At 39.8% G+C, this 18,920-nt stretch overlaps 1 protein-coding gene across 5 annotated transcripts in view; it reads left to right on the top strand.

Moving 5' to 3' along the window:
• The window catches only part of Khc-73 (Kinesin heavy chain 73), a 1,251,394-nt gene that overhangs the window by 570,641 nt on the left and 661,833 nt on the right, over window positions 1–18,920 (top strand). For all 5 annotated transcript variants that reach the window (XM_080267622.1, XM_080267621.1, XM_080267623.1 and 2 more), the window contains exons 12-13: window positions 12,182–12,343; window positions 13,168–13,258. In XM_080267622.1, coding sequence (XP_080123748.1) covers window positions 12,182–12,343; window positions 13,168–13,258 — 253 coding nt within the window. The remainder of the gene's footprint in view (window positions 1–12,181; window positions 12,344–13,167; window positions 13,259–18,920) is intronic.

Here is an 18,920-nt window from a genome sequence, read left to right as displayed (position 1 = left end):
CCCACACAAAAAGAAAGATATAAACAAGATTGAGAGAATACAAAGAACAGCAACCAAGATGGTCCCCAGTTTGGCAGATCAGTCATACAGAGAGAGGCTGGAAAAGCTGGATTTGCCTTCCTTAGAGGAAAGGAGAAAGAGGGGAGACATGATTGCAGTGTTCAGGACCATGGTGGGAGTAGATAAAATTGACCGAGATGATCTGTTTGTATGGGATAAGAGAGCAACAAGAGGACACGGAATGAAATTGAAAAAGTCAAGCTGCTTGAAGGATATCAAGAAACATAGCTTTCCTTACAGAAGTATAGATTTATGGAATAGCCTTGACAAAGAGATCATCCAGTTTAAAACTTAAATGAGTTTAAAGCTAAATTTGATTTACTGAGAAACAGAGATGGGAACCCACGAGCATAGCTTATTTCATGTGTATCTCAATTAGGTATATTGGGTAAATACATAAGTATTTGGAACGACTTTGATGAAAAGGTGGTGCAGGAGAAAAACATTCATGTGTGTAAAAGTAAACTAGATAAATGTGGATATGGAGACAGGACAACACGAGCATCACTCAATTCCTGTATACTACAAATAGGTAAATACACACACACACACACAACACACACACACACACACACACACACATAGGTTGCCGGTAGAGACGGAGCTCTCCTGGATCTTGAGGAAATAATCGCTGAATCAGCTCTGAAAAGATGAGCAGCCTATTTGTGATTATGTTAATGAATGTGGTAGTGGTGGTCCTGTAGGACAGTAGTTAAATAAAACCGCGGTTTCAGTCATAAAAAGAACAAGGTACAGTGAAAATAGAAAATATCCATATGGTTGATTCATGGCAGAGAGGGACGGTGCATTGTTTACAATCAGCGAGAGAGACTTTGAGGGCTTTTCTGAAGAGGTTGTGGCAAATGGAAGTATTAAGTTGAACCAAACAAGAATACCAGGTGTGGAGAAAACAGCAGAGAGGAATGACCAGGAGATAAAAAAGGTATTGGCAGTAATTAAAGAGTTACCGGAACGGACTGTAGAACAGGATAACGAGATCAAAAGTCTGCGAAATAAACTGGAATAAATTTGTACACGTAGTGACGAGCAAGAAAGAGAAGTTACTGAATTAAAAGTGTGCAATGAATCAGACTCAAATGAAATAAAACAGCTTAAGAGGGAGAATAAGAGGTTGGAAGAAGAAAGAGACAGGATTAAAAGCAAACTAAATGAGTATGAATTCAAATAAAGAATTCAGGACGAGCACATTAAAGAAATCAAGGAGCAACATAAGGGGTGGAAGAAAATTCAGGAAGAGGGAAATGTTAATTTGAAAGAGATTATAGAACAACAAAGCAATGAGAGGGAAGTGGTTAGGGTGCTGAGAAGTAGAGAATCATTAGTTAGGGATGTAGCAGATAAGAAAAAACGTGTAATAATTTCAGGAGTTAAAGAAAAACGTATGACAATAGGATCAGAAAGAGAAAGAGAAGAACTGAGTAAAGTTAAAGAAATAATATCACTAGTCATGGAGGTAAACAATGAAGCTCAAGAAGAGATTGAAGAGGTGTTTAGGTTAGTAAAATACGAGGAAGGAAGAGCAAGGCCATTGAAGGTAAAGTCTAAGTCTCAGGCGATAGTAAAAGAAATTATCAGTAGAACATGGAAATTATCAGACAAGGAAGGGTTCAAAGATGTTTGGATAAGGAGAGATGCAAATGAGGAAGAAAGAGCTAAAATAAAGGAATTAGTAAAGGAAGCAAAGGTAAAAAACAAACAGAGAATGAAGGAAGAGAAAACAGTATTTTATTGGAGAGTCTATCTATCTATTTATTGCCAGACGCCTCAATCCCATTTGGGGTGGCCACAAACAAATCGCCTCCACGTCGTCCTGTCCCCCACCATTTCACTGCCCTGCTCCCAACTCACCCCCCCCCCTCTTCTCATATACCTCTCCACCCCATCCCTCCATCTCATCCTTGGCCTCCCCCTCCCTTTTCCCCCCTCCGCCTCACTCACATACACTCTCTTCGTCAGTCTTTCACCCTCCATCCTCTCCACATGGCCAAACCACCTCAGTGTGTTCCTCATAACACTTCCTGTCACATCCACATCCACACCACAACGCTCCTTTATATCCTCATTCGTCAGCCTGTCTCTCCATGTGATTCCACAGGCTCCTCTTAAATAACTCATTTCCACTGCTCTCACTCTTGACTTGTGTCCTTCCAACAATGTCCAAGTTTCACTTCCATACGTTAGAATTGGTATCACAATACTGTCATGTAGTAACTTTTTCACTTCCATGCTCACTTCCCTGTTTCTTATCACTGCTTTCAAAGAACCAGCAACCCTTCTTCCCTGCTGTACTCTTTCAAGCACTTCACCCTCCAAACCTCCATCCTTACTCATCACACTACCCAAGTACTTAAACATACTCACATTTTCCAATTCCTCACCATCCAACCTCACTGTACATTCACTGACTTCACCTCTCTCAAAGACCATCACTTTACTCTTCTCTACATTCACCTTTAGATTCCGTTTCTTGCACACTCTCCCAGACTCATCCACGAAGCCTTGCAGCTCCCCTTCATCTTCACTCAACAACACAGTATCATCTGCAAACAACAGTACAGGGAGTTTCCAAACACTATCCTCTCTCACCAGGGCCACTCCAACATCCACTACCCTACCTTGTACCTCTTTTATTACCCCATCCATGAACAGATTGAACAACCATGGAGACATGACACATCCCTGTTTCAACCCAACCTCCAAAGAGAAAAATTCGCTCAGTTCACCATCCACATGCACTGCAGCCTTAGCACCATCGTACATACTCTTCATAGCATTCAGCAACTTTCCATCTACTCCATATATTCTTAATACTTTCCACAATCCTTGTCTATCCACCCTGTCATAAGCTTTCTCCAAATCCATGAAAGCTGCATACAACTTCTCTCCCTTCTCTAGAAACTTTTCCACTAAAGATCTAAGAATGAATATCTGATCTACACAACCTCTTCCCTTCCTAAAGCCTCCCTGTTCTTCTCCAACTAATTCCTCTGTTCTTTCTCTAACTCTGTCAATAATTATCCTACCATACACTTTTCCTATTATACTAAGAAGACAAATGCCTCTATGATTACCACACACTTCTTTTTCCCCTTTTCCTTTGTACAAGGGAATAATTATACCTGACTTCCAATCCTCCGGGACTCTGCCTTTCTCCCAGGCCAATCTGCACATCTTCCACATCCATTCTACTACTATCTCTCCCCCATGCATCAGCATTTCACCACACACTCCATCAATTCCTGGGGTTTTCCCCAGTTTAACTTTCTTCATTGCTTCCACAACTTCTATCCTACTGATTTCTTCCTGTCTTCTCACCTCCCTCCTTCTCCCAGCCATTCCCCAGCCACTTATACTCGCATTACTTCTATCCTGTATGTTCAACAATTCCTGAAAGTGTTCTCTCCATCTGCTCACTTTTTCTCCCATCTCCACTAGTAATCTACCATTTTTATCTTTCACTCCCCTGCTAACCTCACTTCCACCCTGTCTTACTCTCTTCACCTCTTTCCAGAACATCTTCGTACAGTCCCTCCACTTTACATTCAAATTTCTTCCAAATTCCTCATCCACTCTCTTCTTAGTCTCTCTTACTAACCTTTTCACCTCTATCTTTCTTTCTACATATAACTCTCTCTTCCGCCTCTCAACTTCTTCCACGCCCTTATTTCTCATCCATTCATTGTATGCTTTCTTCTTTTGTGTCACAGCCTGTCTCACCTCTTCAGTCCACCACGCTGTTCCTTCCATCCCCCTCCGTCTTCTCTTCCTCCCACACACCACATCACATGCTGCACATATTTCTTCCGTAAATATCCTGCACACACCTTCCACGTCCCCCATCTGCTCCAATTCATATTTGCCCGATCGTTCCTCCACTTTTCTCTTATACTCTGCCTTTTCTTATCCTCTTGTAACCTTTCCACTCTCCTTGCAACTACTCCTTCCTCTCGTCTTTCCCTTCTTCTATTCCTCCATCTTACTTGAATCCTAATTCTGGCCACCACCAAGTAGTGGTCAGAAAGTCATGGATCAGAAATTAAGGAAGTGGTACTGGCGGAGAGAAGGAGAAAAGAGAGTATAAAAAACATTAAAAATAATTGGAAGGTGGCATATACCAATGTTGGTGGCTTAATATCGGCAAGGATAGAAATAAATGAATTTTGAGGGTACATGAACATGATGTTATGTGCTTTATAGAGACCAAATTAAGAGAAGATATGGGAGATGGTAAATACAAACTGTGGAGAAGAGACAGGAAAAAAAAAAAAAAACGGGAGGAGGAGTGATGATAGTAATGAAGAACAACATAAATGTAGATACCGTGGGAATGGGAGAAAGCATGGCTGAAGTGATAAATATGAAATTAGAAACTAGAGAGAATATGAAGAGAGGTATGGCAGTAGTGTATGTTCCCCCTAAGGCAAGAGCATGGAGTGGTGATGAATACCAGGAAATGTTGTCAGACATTGCTAGTTATTTACAGAAAATGATTGAGAAAAGCAACAATATAATTTTAATGGGCGACTTTAATTGTAAAGAGGCGAACTGGGAGGAATGGGATTCAGGAGGTAGTGAAGATTTGTGGGGCACTATCTTATTAAATATAAAAATGAACAATGTGATGTCGCAATGGGTCAAAGAAGAGACACGGTTCCAAGGTGAGGACGCACCAGGAAGACAAGACTTACTGTTTACCAAAGAACCCTGTGTAATAGAATCCTTGAAATATCTGTGTCCTATTGGAAAAAGTGGTCCTGTGGTCATTGAGTTCCAGATGATAACAGGGAACGTGGAGCCAAGAGACGAGCTTTATAGGCAGGGAGGATACAACTTTGGGAAAGCAAACTTTACAGGATTGAGAAAAATTTTCCGAAAATGCAGATTGGAAAAATTTCAGAGAAGCAAGAGAGATACAGAGGGAGTGGGATATTTTTCTAGGTCTCTATAATTCGGGAGTGGAAAAATTTGTGCCAAGAGTAAGGAGGAAAGAAAACAGGAAAAAGGAGTGGTTTAATAGAAAGTGTATGATAGCAAAAAAAGAGAGACACGGCGTGGAACAACTGGAGAAAGAGAGGTAGCAACAGAAGAAAGGAAGAATAAAAAAGAACTAGAAATGAATACACAAGAATACGTAGAAAGGAAGGGAGAAATTTTGAAACAAGTATAATAGATAAATGTAAGGATAAACCCAAACTGTTTTATAGATTTGTCAATGACAAACAGAAACAAAAGGAAGGAATCACCAAACTGAAAGTTGAAGGAGAGTTCTAAAATTATGCAGCAATCCAAACAGAAATAATGAACAAATGTTTCCAATCAGTTTTCACTAATGAAAAGAGTTTGTGGAATGGGAGGGAGTGACTAGAAATGTAGTGATAAAAGATATAAAATTGGAAGTACAGGTAGTGTATAAAATACTGGAAACTCAAGATGTAAGGAAAGCCCCATGACCAGATGGAATTTCTAATTGGGTACTGAAGGAATGCAGAAAACAACTGGCAGATAAGATTCACAGTTTAATTGTGTGCTGTCTGGAAGAGGGGAAAGTGCCTCAAGAATAGATGAGGGCAAATGTGGTACCAATTTATAAGGGTAGAAACAAGGAAGAACCCCTGAATTATAGACCCGTGTCTCTAACCAGCATGGTCGCAAAATTGTGCGAAGGAATTCTGAAAGATAGATGGATAAAATATCTGGAAGAGATGAATATTTTGGCTGATAGCCAGTTTGGATTTAGAAGTGGAAGGTCATATGTTTCCAACTTGTTAAGTTTTTACTCGAGCGATTGACGTGCTACAGGAGAGAGATGGTTGGGTGGATTGTGTGTATTTAGATTTGGAGAAGGCCTTCGACAAGGTACCTCATAAAAGACTAATGTGGATACTAGGGCAAATAGGAGGACTGAAGGAGAAAGTCCTGGAATGGATGAGAGACTTTTTGAGGGACAGACAAATGAGGACAGTAATAAAGGATAGGTTGTCTGGATGGAGGGAAGTAACAAGTGGAGTCAGACAGGGCTCGGTGTTCGCGCCAGTAATGTTCCTGATTTATGTAAATGATATGGTAGACGGGGTGAATAGTTATGCAAGTCTATTTGCTGATGATGCAATGATCTTGAGGAAGGTAGAGGTTGAGGAAGATTGTAAAATGCTGCAGGAGGATCTCGATAGGATACACGATTGGAGCCGGATGTGAGAAATGAAATTTAATGCAAAGAAATATAAAATATTGCAAATGGGTAAAAGTACCAAGTGGCCATCATTGAGTTATTTGATGGGTAATGAACCCATCACAAAAGCAAGAGAAGAGAAAGATTTGGGAATGCTGGTCCAGGACAGTTTATCACCTGAAAAACACATTAACAAGGTAGTTAGAGAGACTTATAAACTCCTGACTATATAAGAGTAGCTTTTCATTATATGGATGAGGAGATGATGGAAAAATTATTAGTGGCCATGATTCGCCCCAGGTTAGAATATGCAGCAGTAGTGTGGTCCCCACACAAAAAGAAAGATATAAACAAGATTGAGAGAATACAAAGAACTGCAACCAAAATGGTCCCCAGTCTGGCAAATCTGTCGTACAGAGAGTGGCTGGAAAAGCTGGATTTGCTTTCCTTAGAAGAAAGGAGAAAGAGAGGCGACATTGTTGCAGTGTTCAGGACCATGGTGGGAGTAGACAAAATTGACAAAGAGGATCTGTTTGTATGGGATAAGAGAGCAACAAGAGGACACGGGATGAAACTGAAGAAGCCAAGCTTGAAGGATATCAAGAAATATAGTTTTCCTTATAGATGTATAGACCTATTGAATAGCATGGACAAAGAGATCATCCAGTCTAAAAACTTAAACGCGTTTAAAACTAAATTTGACTTACTGGGAAACAGAGACAGGACCCCACGAGCGTAGCTCATTTCCTGTATATCACAATTAGGTAAACACAATTAGTTAAATACACACACACACACACACACACACACGGAGAGAGCGGACATCCCAGCCATTGCTGCTAACCTTAAGTAGTTTCAGGAATTTTGTCTGTCCTGTCTCCTAAGGTCTTGATTTAAATTCAAAGTAATGAAAGTTAATAGACTACCAAAAATGTAAAGATTTATTGACTAGATTGTACATGAATGTTTGTAGTTTTTTTTCGGTAACAGCTGTTTTGGTATTTAACCAACATCAAACATGGCCGAAAATATAAACAATGAGGGTCTAGAATTTCAAGGATTTGATGCTAATACCAATGTCATGGACCTGGTTAAAACATTAATTATGAGGATTAGTGAACTCGAAAAGAAAGTAGAGAATCTAGTGATAAAAGGATGTGTCAGAAAATACGGAAACTACCATACAGAGTCTGATCCAGTCCATTGAAACAGCCAACGAAGAGATTAGGAATTTGAAGCGGGAAAATGTTGAACTAAGGAGGAAACTAGAAGAGAGTACTAATAAAATGGAGAAGGTGAGTAATGTATTAGAAGAACATAAGGCAAAGTGGGCACACGTAGAAAAAGAACAGAAAGAAGTGGTTAGCTTAAGAGAGATCATCCAGGAAGAAAGGGAAATGAACAAGAAAGAAATGGAAGAAAATGTAGTGAAAATACTGAACAAAAAAGAGAAAATAGTGAGAGAAACTGTAGAAAGGAACAGATGTGTGGTAGTATTTGGAAACAGGGAAGAGGAAGAAAAGGTTAGGTTCGTAAGAGTCGAGAGAGACACGAACCAGGTGAGAGGAATATTAGGCAAGATTGACCCCGAAGGAGACAAGTGGGTGAAAGAAATTGAGGAAGTAAGGAGGATAGGGCCTTACAAGAAAGGGGAAACAAGACCAATGAGAGTCAAGTTTACATCAGAAAGTGTAATAAATGAGATACTTAAAGTGATATGGAAATTAAGCAAAGAGGCGGGGATGGAAAATACATTATAATAAGATCTGAATGAAGAAGAAAGAGAAGTTTTAAAATCATTAAAGGAAGAAGTAAAGGAAAAAAATGATAAGAGGACAGAGGAAGAATGTAATACTTTTTTTGGGAGAGTATTGGATATGAAAGTAAGGAAATGGTATTTAAGGAAATAGAAGTGAAGGAAACTAAGGGGGATGGTTGTGAAAGATCAGAAGTTGAGGAAGTGGTACGGACAGAGAGTAGGAGAGAAGAGGGTATTAATAATGTCAAAAAATAATTTGAAGGTGATATATACTAATGTGGATGGTTTCATATCGACAAGGATCGAAATTAATGATTTCTTGAGAGAACATGAACCTGATGTCATGTGCTTTGTAGAGACCAAATTAAGAGAAGATATTGATGTTCATTTGGGAGATGGTAAATACAAACTGTGGAGAAAAGACAGAAAAGAAAAAAAGGGAGGAGGAGTGATGATAGCAGTGAAGAACAACATAAAGGTAGATACTGTGGAAATGGGAGAAGGCAGGGCTGAAGTGATATATATGATATTAGAAACTGGAGAGAATGTTAAGAGAGATATGGCGGTAGTGTATGTTCCCCCAAAGACGAGAGCATGGAAGGATGACGAATACCATGAGATGTTGTTAGATATGGCTAACTACTTGCAAAAAATAATTGAGATAAGCAATAATATTATTTTGGTGGGTGACTTTAATTGTAAAGAGGTGAACTGGGAGGAATGGTACTCGGGAGGCGGCGAGGATTCGTGGGGCACTATGTTATTAAATATAATAATGAATAATGTGATGACGCAATGGGTCAAAGAAGAGACACGGTTTCTAGGTGAGGACACACCAGCAAGGTTAGATTTACTGTTCACCAAAGAACCTGATGTAATAGAATCATTGGAATATCTCTGTCCTTTGGGAAAAAGTGATCATGTGGTCATTGAGTTCCAGATGTTAATAGGAAACGTCGAGCCAAGAGACGAGCTTCATAGACAGGGAAGATACAACTTTGGGAAAGCAAATTTTACAGGATTGAGAAACTTTTTTGAAAATGCGGATTGGAGAAAATTCAGAGAAACAAGAGAGATACAGAGGAAGTGGGATATCTTTCTAGACCTCTATATTTTGGGTGTGGAAAAATTTGTACCAAGAGTAAGAGGGAAAGAAAACAGGAAAAAGGAGTGGTTTAATAGAAGGTGTATGATAGCAAAAAAAGAGAGAGATAAGGCATGGAACTATTGGAGAAAGAGAGGTAACGACAGAACAAAGGAAGAATATAAAAGAACAAGAAATGAATACACAAGAATACGTAGAGAAGAAGAGAGGAATTTTGAAAAAGGTATAATAGACAAATGCAAGGATGAACCCAAACTGTTTTATAGATTTGTTAATGGCAAATTGAAACAAAAAGAAGGAATCACCAAACTGAAAGTAGAAGGAGAGGTCTTTAAGGATGCGGCAATGCAAGCAGAAATAATGAACAAACGTTTCCAGTCAGTTTTCACTAAAGAAGAGGAGCTTGTGGAAGGGGAGGGAGTGATTAGAAATGTTCCGGTGATGAAAGATATAAAAGTGGAGGTACAGGAAGTGTATAAATTACTGGAAACTCAAAATGTAAGGAAAGCCCCAGGACCTGATGGAATTTCTAATTGGGTACTGAAGAAATGCAGAGAACAACTGGCAGATAAAATTGACAGCTTAATTGTATGCTCACTGGAAGAGGGGAAAGTGCCAAAAGAATGGAAGAGGGCAAATGTGGTACCAATTTACAAGGGAGGAAACAGGGAAGAACCCCTGAATTATAGACCAGTGTCTCTAACCAGCTTGGTCGCAAAATTGTGTGAGAGAATCCTGAAAGACAGATGGATAAAATATCTGGAAGAGATGAATATTTTGGCTGAATGTCAGTTTGGATTCAGAAGTGGAAGGTCATGTGTTTCTAACTTGTTGAGCTTTTACTCAAGAGCGATTGATGTGGTACAGGAGAGAGATGGTTGGGTGGATTGTGTGTACTTAGACTTAGAGAAGGCCTTTGACAAGGTACCTCATAAGAGACTAATGTGGAAACTAGAATATATAGGAGGACTAAAGGGGAAACTTCTGGAATGGATGAGAGACTTTTTGAGAGACAGACAAATGAGGACAGTAATAAAGGAAAAGATGTCTGGATGGAGAGAAGTAACAAATGGAGTCCCTCAAGGCTCAGTGTTGGCGCCAGTAATGTTCCTGATTTACGTAAATGATATGGTAGATGGAGTGAACAGTTATGCAAGTCTGTTTGCTGATGATGTAAAGATCTTGAGGAAGATAGAGGTTGAGGAGGATTGTAAAATACTACAGGAGGATTTGGATAGGATACACAATTGGAGCCGGACGTGGGAAATGAAATTTAATGTAAAGAAATGTAAAATATTGGAAATGGGTAAAAGTACCAGGAGACCATCACTGAATTATTTTTTGGGTAATGAATTAATCACAAAAAGGAGAGAAGAGAAAGATTTGGGAGTGCTGGTCCAAGATAGTTTGTCACCAGAAAAGCACATTAACAAGATAGTTGGAGAGACTTATAAACTCTTGACTAACATAAGAGTAGCATTTCACTATATGGATGAGGAAATGATGAAAATATTGATAGTGGCCATGATCCGCCCCAGGTTAGAATATGCAGCGGTAGTGTGGTCCCCACACAAAAAGAAATATATAAACAAGATTGAGAGAATACAAAGAACAGCAACCAAGATGGTCCCCAGTCTGACAGACCTGTCATACAGAGAGAAGCTGGAAAAACTGGATTTGCCTTCGTTAGAGGAAAGGAGAAAGAGGGGAGACATGATTGCGGTGTTCAGGACCATGGTGGGAGTAGATAAAATTGACAAAGAAGATCTGTTTGTATGGGATAAGAGAGCAACAAGAGGACACGGAATGAAATTGAAAAAGTGAAGCTGCTTGAAGGATATCAAGAAATATAGCTTTCCTTACAGAAGTATAGACTTATGGAATAGCCTGGACAAAGAGATCGTCCAGTCTAAAAACTTAAACGAGTTTAAAGCTAAATTCGACTTACTGAGAAACAGCGACGGAAACCCTCGAGCATAGTACATTCCGTGTATATCACAATTAGGTATATTAGGTAAATACTTAAATATTTCGAACGACTTAGACAAAGAGGTGGTGCATGAGAAAAACATTCATGTGTGTAAAGGTAGACTTGATAAATGTGGATATGGAGACAGGACAACACGAGCATTGCTCAATTCCTGTATACTACAAATAGGTAAATACTAATAGGTAAATACACACACACACACATAAATGAAGACATGCTAAGAAGGATAATAACATCATTCATTAGACCAACCCTGGAATATGCATCAGTAGTCTGGAGTCCTCATCTCAAAAAGCACATAGACAAGATTGAAAAAGTTCAAAGGGCCACTACAAGATGGATACCAAGCTTAAGGGACCTAAGCTACGAAGAAAGACTAAATAAACTGAATCTAGCAACACTACAGGAGAGAAGGAAAAGAGGTGACATGATAATGCTATATAAGTGCATATCAGGGAAGGAGAAAATAGACATAAATGATTACTTAACATATGGAGAAGCATCAGCAAGGGGACACTGCAAAAAACTGCATAAGAAGAGAGGTGATAAAGACGTAAGGAAATTCGGTTTCCCAAACAGAGCAATTGATCAATGGAATGCACTACTGAATGAAATAGTGTGTGCCAAAACAATTCACAAATTTAAGGATATGTACGATAAATATGGTTTAAGACACGGGACAGTACGAGCTTGACTCATTCCTGTAAAGATACAATTAGGTAAGAACACACACACACACACACACACACACACACACACAAACACACACACACTGAGAATAGAGTACTGTATCACAAAAAACACTTCCTTTGCTTAAATGAATCCATAATATTTGTCCTGTTATAGTACAGAATTTAGTTTTCATTGGACTGTCTGCGTATTTTGGAACAAAATGAGAGAGCTTTATGTAAGTAATCAAATTTTACAATTTGAAAATTATTTTGTGGTTTGTATGGTTCTGAATTGTTGAAGAATAAGGAAATTGAAATCAATAATCAGAGAAACAGGATCATTATGAGCATAGTAGCTAAGTTGTCTAATTATTCCTACTAATGCAACGGATTGTTGTCTGATTAGGAGCGCACACTGGTTGGCCGACCTGATGCTGGGAGTGAACCCAATGATATCCAGCTGTCGGGAGTGGGTATTGAGACTCACCATTGTGTTCTCTCCATTGAAAAGTCAGATCTCTTCATTGAACCACTACCAAATGCAAGAACGTGTGTCAACGGCTCACAAGTAAGGAATTCATTTGCTATTTTGCATTATAAAACTAATTTGTGTTACCAAATATATGGTGTGATTTTAGATCTGAGATAAATCTCTCCAGTCTCAACAAAATACTGGCATTCTTCAGATGTGTTAACCTCTTTACCATATCCCTATGGATGTCTCCTGTGAACAAAGGACTTAGCAAAGGTTGAAGGGGTTAATGTCGAACATACATTCCCTAAATAAATTATACTGAAACTGCAGTAGTGTACTAAACAGTTGAACTGAGTGTTTTCTGAAGCAGTTTGGATCACTTCTTTTCTGGTTAACCCTTCTACCCAAGAACATCTTATCTAAGCATAATAAAATCACCTGGCATTGAGCAGAATACTTTTTAAACATGTGCTCTGGCTAAAGGGGTTAAATTAGACTGTTTCTAACCCTTTCAGCTTGAGGATGTCTTTCCCAGGTTGAATGAAATTGTGTAGCATGAGCCAGAATAAAATAGTACATCATTATGCTGAAGGGGTTAATCAGACCTCCATTCTTTTAGGCTCTGAAATGGAAATATCCACTTTTGACCCTCAAGTATGCAGAGTACCACCTTTGACTTTCATACTTTTGTTAGTCGTGTCACATATGTGATTTCTTTTTCCTGCTGTACAACAGGCATCTTTGGATAAAAAGAACCTAATACAGGTTTTCTTAAAATTAGAGGAGGTGGGGGGGGATGTTGAGATGCTTGTGAATTATAACTCTAGTAATGGCATGATACTTTTATGATTTTTGTAATACATTGCATGAAATATTTTCATTTCAGTATTAACTATCAGTTTTTATTCTTTTCCCAGGTAACTGAAAAACAACAGTTACGACATGGCGATAGAATACTCTGGGGTTTCAATTATTTCTTTAGAGTTAACTGTCCTAAAACTAGTACAGGTATGTACCATATAATTTTGTTTCATTTACAAGAACCATTGTTTCTCCACTTATATGGTTGAAAATCCCACAAAACATACACTTAACTCGTTAAGCCTGAAAATGCATTGTTTTGTTTGCTCTTGCATCTACCAGACAATTTTATTCAGTTTAGATGAGTCGCTAATTTTGTTGAGTGTAGTTGAGCCTGGTAGTTGTGCAGGATTTATGAGTTTATGAAGTTTATATGTGACTTACAGTTTGAAAAGTCTCTCATGTTGAATAAAATCATCTGGTAGCAAGAATATCATAATAGTTTGTCATCAGATTGAAGTAGTAAAGTCTCAGCAAAACCACACAAGCAATATATAATAACATGAGGGAAAAATTAAATGAGGACCAAATTTCATTCGACCATACTTTTGTGTGAATTTTCACCCTCATTTGCCCCAAAGTTTTGTATATTACATTGCATCACATATATACAGAGCATAGTTTGAGCATCTTTAATCAGAAGAGGAAATACTACAAGCTGTCTTGTCCACTCAGCAATTTAAAAAAATGCAGAATGTTGCTTTAGTCCATGGATTGTGCAATTACCTTTTTTTTATCTCAACCCGTGGGTCCACCAAAAAAAACAAAAAAAAAACAAGTTTTTGTTTATTATAAACTTGAAGATAAGCATCCAGTGAAAAAAAAAAATCTTTCTCTCTCTTCACCTTTGCGTAGTGCCATGTGTAAGCTTGCGTAGGGATGTAGTGAAAAAATTATTATTATTTTTTTTAAGTTTTTATTTATTGTAAACTTGAAGATAAACATCCAGGGCATCATCTGGTGAAAGAGAAAAAAAATCTCTCTCTCTCCGTCTTTATGTAGTGCCATGCATAATTTTGTGAGGAGTGGAGTAGTTAGTGGTGATGCATGACCACTGGAAGGTTAGCACAGCCTGAGCTGTGGCTCGCAGTGCGATGCTACCCAGCCTGAGCTGTGGTTCGCAATCCATGGCTTAATTAAGCAAACATCTCATAGTCAAATACGTATGGATCAAGCTGGAAATTAACACTTTTATTGAGCCTGTAGTGTCAGAATATTTTCTGTTGATAATAGAATTTTAACCCTTTCACACACAATAAGTTTCGGTAAGTATTTTGGCTCACAATTTTGTTCCACCTCCCCTCTCTGCCAGCCCCCCTGTGCGCCTATGAAAACATGTATTCTCACCTTATTTTTGCCACCCTAACATATATATATTGCCATAAAACCTACATAATCTTATTCACTGAAGTTTGTTCTTGCCGGGGGGGGGGGGAGATGAATAAAAGTACATTAGGTCGGTGTGAATAAACATTCTGGAACATCACTGTCACTTCCCAACATCATAGCTCGAATGTTTTCCGTCATGCAAAAAATTTTTAGGTGTTTAGAAAGAGAATTTCATCAGCTTTCTAAAAAAGTTTGCGGCTTTTTGATACGATTTTTAGTTTTTGAGAATACAGCTAAAAACCATAAGATATTTCCTACATGTAACTGATTTTCTGTTCAGGGAGCTCTAATGCAAACGTTTTTCACACAGAGGTTATGTTTTTATTTCATAATCTTGTGTATAATTTCATGGACTTTCTCAGGGTATCTGCAGATTTTTCATGCACCTCATAGTTTCTGGGTAAATTGCAAAAAACTACTGGGTACCCATGCCTGTGCTTCACTTTCCTCATGCACGCACAGTAATCGTTATATTCCCGCCTACGTAACAGTGATTTTTTTATCAAAGATGTTACATTGTTATTTCATGTACAGTAAGTCCTCATGTTTGGACTCATTTTACTTCGTTGCCTTGTTTTTCGCACAAGAAAAAGTTCCTGATCTGTCTCACAGTTCGCGAATTTCCCCACAATTCGATGCTCCCAGCCGGGAGCCGACGACTCATACTGATGCTCATTTGTTGGCGACCATCTTACGACCATCCTGTCCACAAATAACCGATATGGCAACCACCTTCGATGCATACACCGGGACTATGCCTGAGGCTACCAACATCCTATCGACCTTGAGTGATCTAAGGTCTCAAGTGATGGCCGCCTACAACAGAAACATAAAGGAACAGAGACAAGCCCAGACCACACGATATTCATGAGAGACAGAATGTGGCTGCTTTTCTGCAAGACTTGGACGTGCCAGCTTGGGTGGATGAAGGAGAAGTGGACAGAGAGGAAGTGGAGGTGCTGGAGCCTGAGTTCAACTTCGAGAGCTTAGGTGATGGGGCTTCCTCAGAGAGGCCCATGTCACCTAGTAACTTGTCCATCTACCCTCAACACACCTTCACCTGCAACTCGAGCCAATCTTCACTTTATTTCTGGTAAGGATTTTTGGTGTTGCAGCTCTTTATAACAGCTTTAATGTCTTTTCAGGTACATGTTTATTGTGTTCTGCTGTTTTAGCACTAGTAAACACTCTTCATTAAATTTTGAGTAGGGCCTGTTTTTTTTTTTTTTTTTTTTTTTTTTAATGCGAGGAAGAAGGAACCAAAGGCCATGAGCCCGCAGTAACAGTTCCCTCCAAGAGAAAAACAAAATACAATAGAGAGCCAAATTCAAGATCCGATCATTTTGAGATGCCTGGACACACTGCGTTTGAAAGACTGGAGATCATAGGCAGGAGGAAATACAGACAGAGGGAGACAGTTCCAGAGCTGACCTGTTGCATGAATGAAAGACTGGGAGTAACGGTTAACTCTTGCATTAGAGAGTTGGACAGAAAAGGGATGAGAGTTTGCTGCCAGACGGGTGCTACGCGCCCGTCGTAGAGGTGGAGGAATGCAAGCAGACAGTTCAGAGGAGCAGTGACCATTAAAGTAGCGATAGAAAAGAGATAAAGATGCAACAGTGCGGCGAAGAGACAGAGGTTGAAGGGAGTCAGTAAGAGGAGGAGAGTTAATGAGACGAAAAGCCTTTGACTCCACCCTATTGAGAAGAGCTGTATGTGGGGAGCCTCCCCACACATGAGAGTTGTACTCCACACAGGGGCGGATAAAACCCCTGTATAGAGTCAACAATTGTGCAGGGGTAAAGAAAGAGCGGAGTCGGCTTAGCACACCCAATCTCTTGGAAGCAGATTTTACAAGAGATGTAATATGATCTTTCCAAGATAAGTCCCGAGTAAATGAAACCCCAAGCATGTTCAAGGATGATGCAGGATTAATCTGAATATTATTAAACATTAGTGGGTATACCTGTGGAAGATTTTGTCGGGTTGATAGGTGCAAGAACTGAGTCTTAGAAGCATTAAAGACAACCATATTATTTTTACCCCAGTCAGAGATATGAGCCAAGTCAGACATTAGGTGTGCCATAGCCTCATCCCTTGTTTCTTGAAGTAACTGTTGAGATGGGCGTTGCGGGAACCGAATGGAAAGGTGAAGGGTGGAGTCATCAGCGTATGAGTGGATAGGGTTAGATGTACAGCTTAGAAGATCATTGATGAATAAAAGGAAGAGAGTTGGTGATAGGACAGAGCCCTGAGGAACACCACTGTTGATAGATCTAGGAGAAGAACGATGGCCGTCTACGACAGCAGCTATAGAACGACCAGAAAGGAAGCTAGCGATGAAGGTACAGATAGAAGGATAGAAACCGTAGGAGGGCAGTTTGGAAATTAAAGATTTGTGCCAGACTCGATCGAAAGCCTTTGAGATGTCAAGTGCAATGGCAAAGCTTTCGCCAAAGTCCCGAAAGGAGGATGACCAGGAGTCTGAAAGGTAGGTGAGAAGATCGCCAGTGGAGCGTCCCTGACGGAACCCATACTGACGATCGGAAAGAAGGTTGTGATAGGAAAGATGCCTTAAAATTTTTTTATTAAGAATTGACTCGAAAACTTTTGAAATACAGGACGTTAAAGCAATTGGACGATAGTTGGAGGGTTGGGAGTGGTCACCCTTCTTTGGGACTGGCTGAATGAGAGCAAACTTCCAGCAAGAAGGAAAGGTACAAGTTGACAGACAAAGGCGAAATAGTTTGCCTAGGCAGGGTGTAAGCACAGAAGCACAGTTCTTGAGAACAACAGGAGGGACCCCCTCAGGCCCATATGCCTTGTTAGTACTGAGGCCAGTAATGGCAGAAAATACATCAACTGAAGAAATTTTAATGTCAGCCATGAGGAAGTCAGAGGGGGGAAGTGATGGAGGAACAGCACCGGAATCGTCTAAGGTGGAATTGGAGGAGAAAGTCTGTGCGAAGAGATCTGCTTTATCAGTAGAAGAAATAGCTACAGAACCATCAGAGTAGAAAAGAGGAGGGAAGGATGATGAGGTAAAGTTGTTAGAAAGATTTTTGGCAAGGTGCCAGAAGGAGCGGGAAGAATTCGAGTTGGAGAGTTGAGAGCATTTAGTATGGATGAAATTATTTTTAGTAGAGCGAAGAACAGACTTAGCACGATTCCGGGCAGAAACGTTTGGTGTTATAGTACTTTCTGATAGGGTAGGTACATGACCCACTGGAACGATCCTCTATTTTTCCCGTTGATTCTTAACTTCACAATTTGACGATTCGCGTTTTGTGTGGTTTGGATGTTCCACGGCGTGAAAAACGAGGATTTACTGTACATACGTAGAATTTTATGGGAGTGGACTTTCTGACCACTACTTGGTGGTGGCCAGAATTAGGATTCAAGTAAGATGGAGGAATAGAAGAAGGGAAAGACAAGAGGAAGGAGTAGTTGCAAGGAGAGTGGAAAGGTTACAAGAGAATGAGAAAAAGGCAGAGTATAAGAGAGAAGTGGAGGAACGATTGGGCAAATATGAATTGGAGCAGATGGGAGACGTGGAAGGTGTGTGTAGGATATTTACAGAAGAAATATGTGCAGCATGTGGTGTGGTGTGTGGAAGGAAGAGAAGACGGAGGGGGGTGCAAGGAACAGCGAGGTGGACTGAAGAGGTGAAACAGGCTGTGGCACAAAAAAAGAAAGCATACAGTGAATGGATGAGAAATAGGGGCGTGGAAGAAGTTGAGAGGCGGAAGAGAGAGTTCTATGTAGAAAGAAAGAGAGAGGTGAAAAGATTAGTAAGAGAGAATAAGAAGAGAGTGGATGAGGAATTTGGAAGGAATTTGAGTGTAAAGTGGAGGGACTGTAAGAAAATGTTCTGGAAAGAGGTGAAGAGAGTAAGACAGGGTGGAAGTGAAGTTAGCAGGGGAGTGAAAGATAAAAATGGTAGATTACTAGTGGAGAAGGGAGAAAAAGTGAGCAGATGGAGAGAACACTTTAAGGAATTGTTGAACATAGAGGATGGAAGTAATGCGAGTGTAAGTGGCTGGGAAATGGCTGGGAGAAGGAGGGAGGTGAGAAGACTGGAAGAAATCTGTAGGATAGAAGTTGTGGAAGCAATGAAGAAAGTTACATCGGGGAAAGCCCCAGGAATTGATGGAGAGTGTGGTGAAATGCTGAAGCATGGGGGAGAGATAGTAGTAGAATGGATGTGGAAGATGTGGAGATTGGCCTGGGAGGAAGGTAGAGTCCCGGAGGATTGGAAGTCAGGTATAATTATTCCCTTGTACAAAGGAAAAATGGAAAAAGAAGTGTGTGGTAATCATAGGGGCATTTGTCATCTTAGTATTATAGGAAAAGTGTATGGTAGGATATTTATTGACAGAGTTAGAGAAAGAACAGAGAAATTAGTTGGAGAAGAACAGGG

The sequence above is a fragment of the Coenobita brevimanus genome, chromosome 24 (assembly GCF_032717465.1).
Source record: "Coenobita brevimanus isolate Jiangsu-jjx chromosome 24, ASM3271746v2, whole genome shotgun sequence".
NCBI classification, from domain to species: Eukaryota; Metazoa; Arthropoda; class Malacostraca; order Decapoda; family Coenobitidae; genus Coenobita; species Coenobita brevimanus.
The sequence above is the reverse complement of the archived record's forward strand: the minus strand, read 5'-3'. Positions and strand labels throughout refer to the sequence as shown.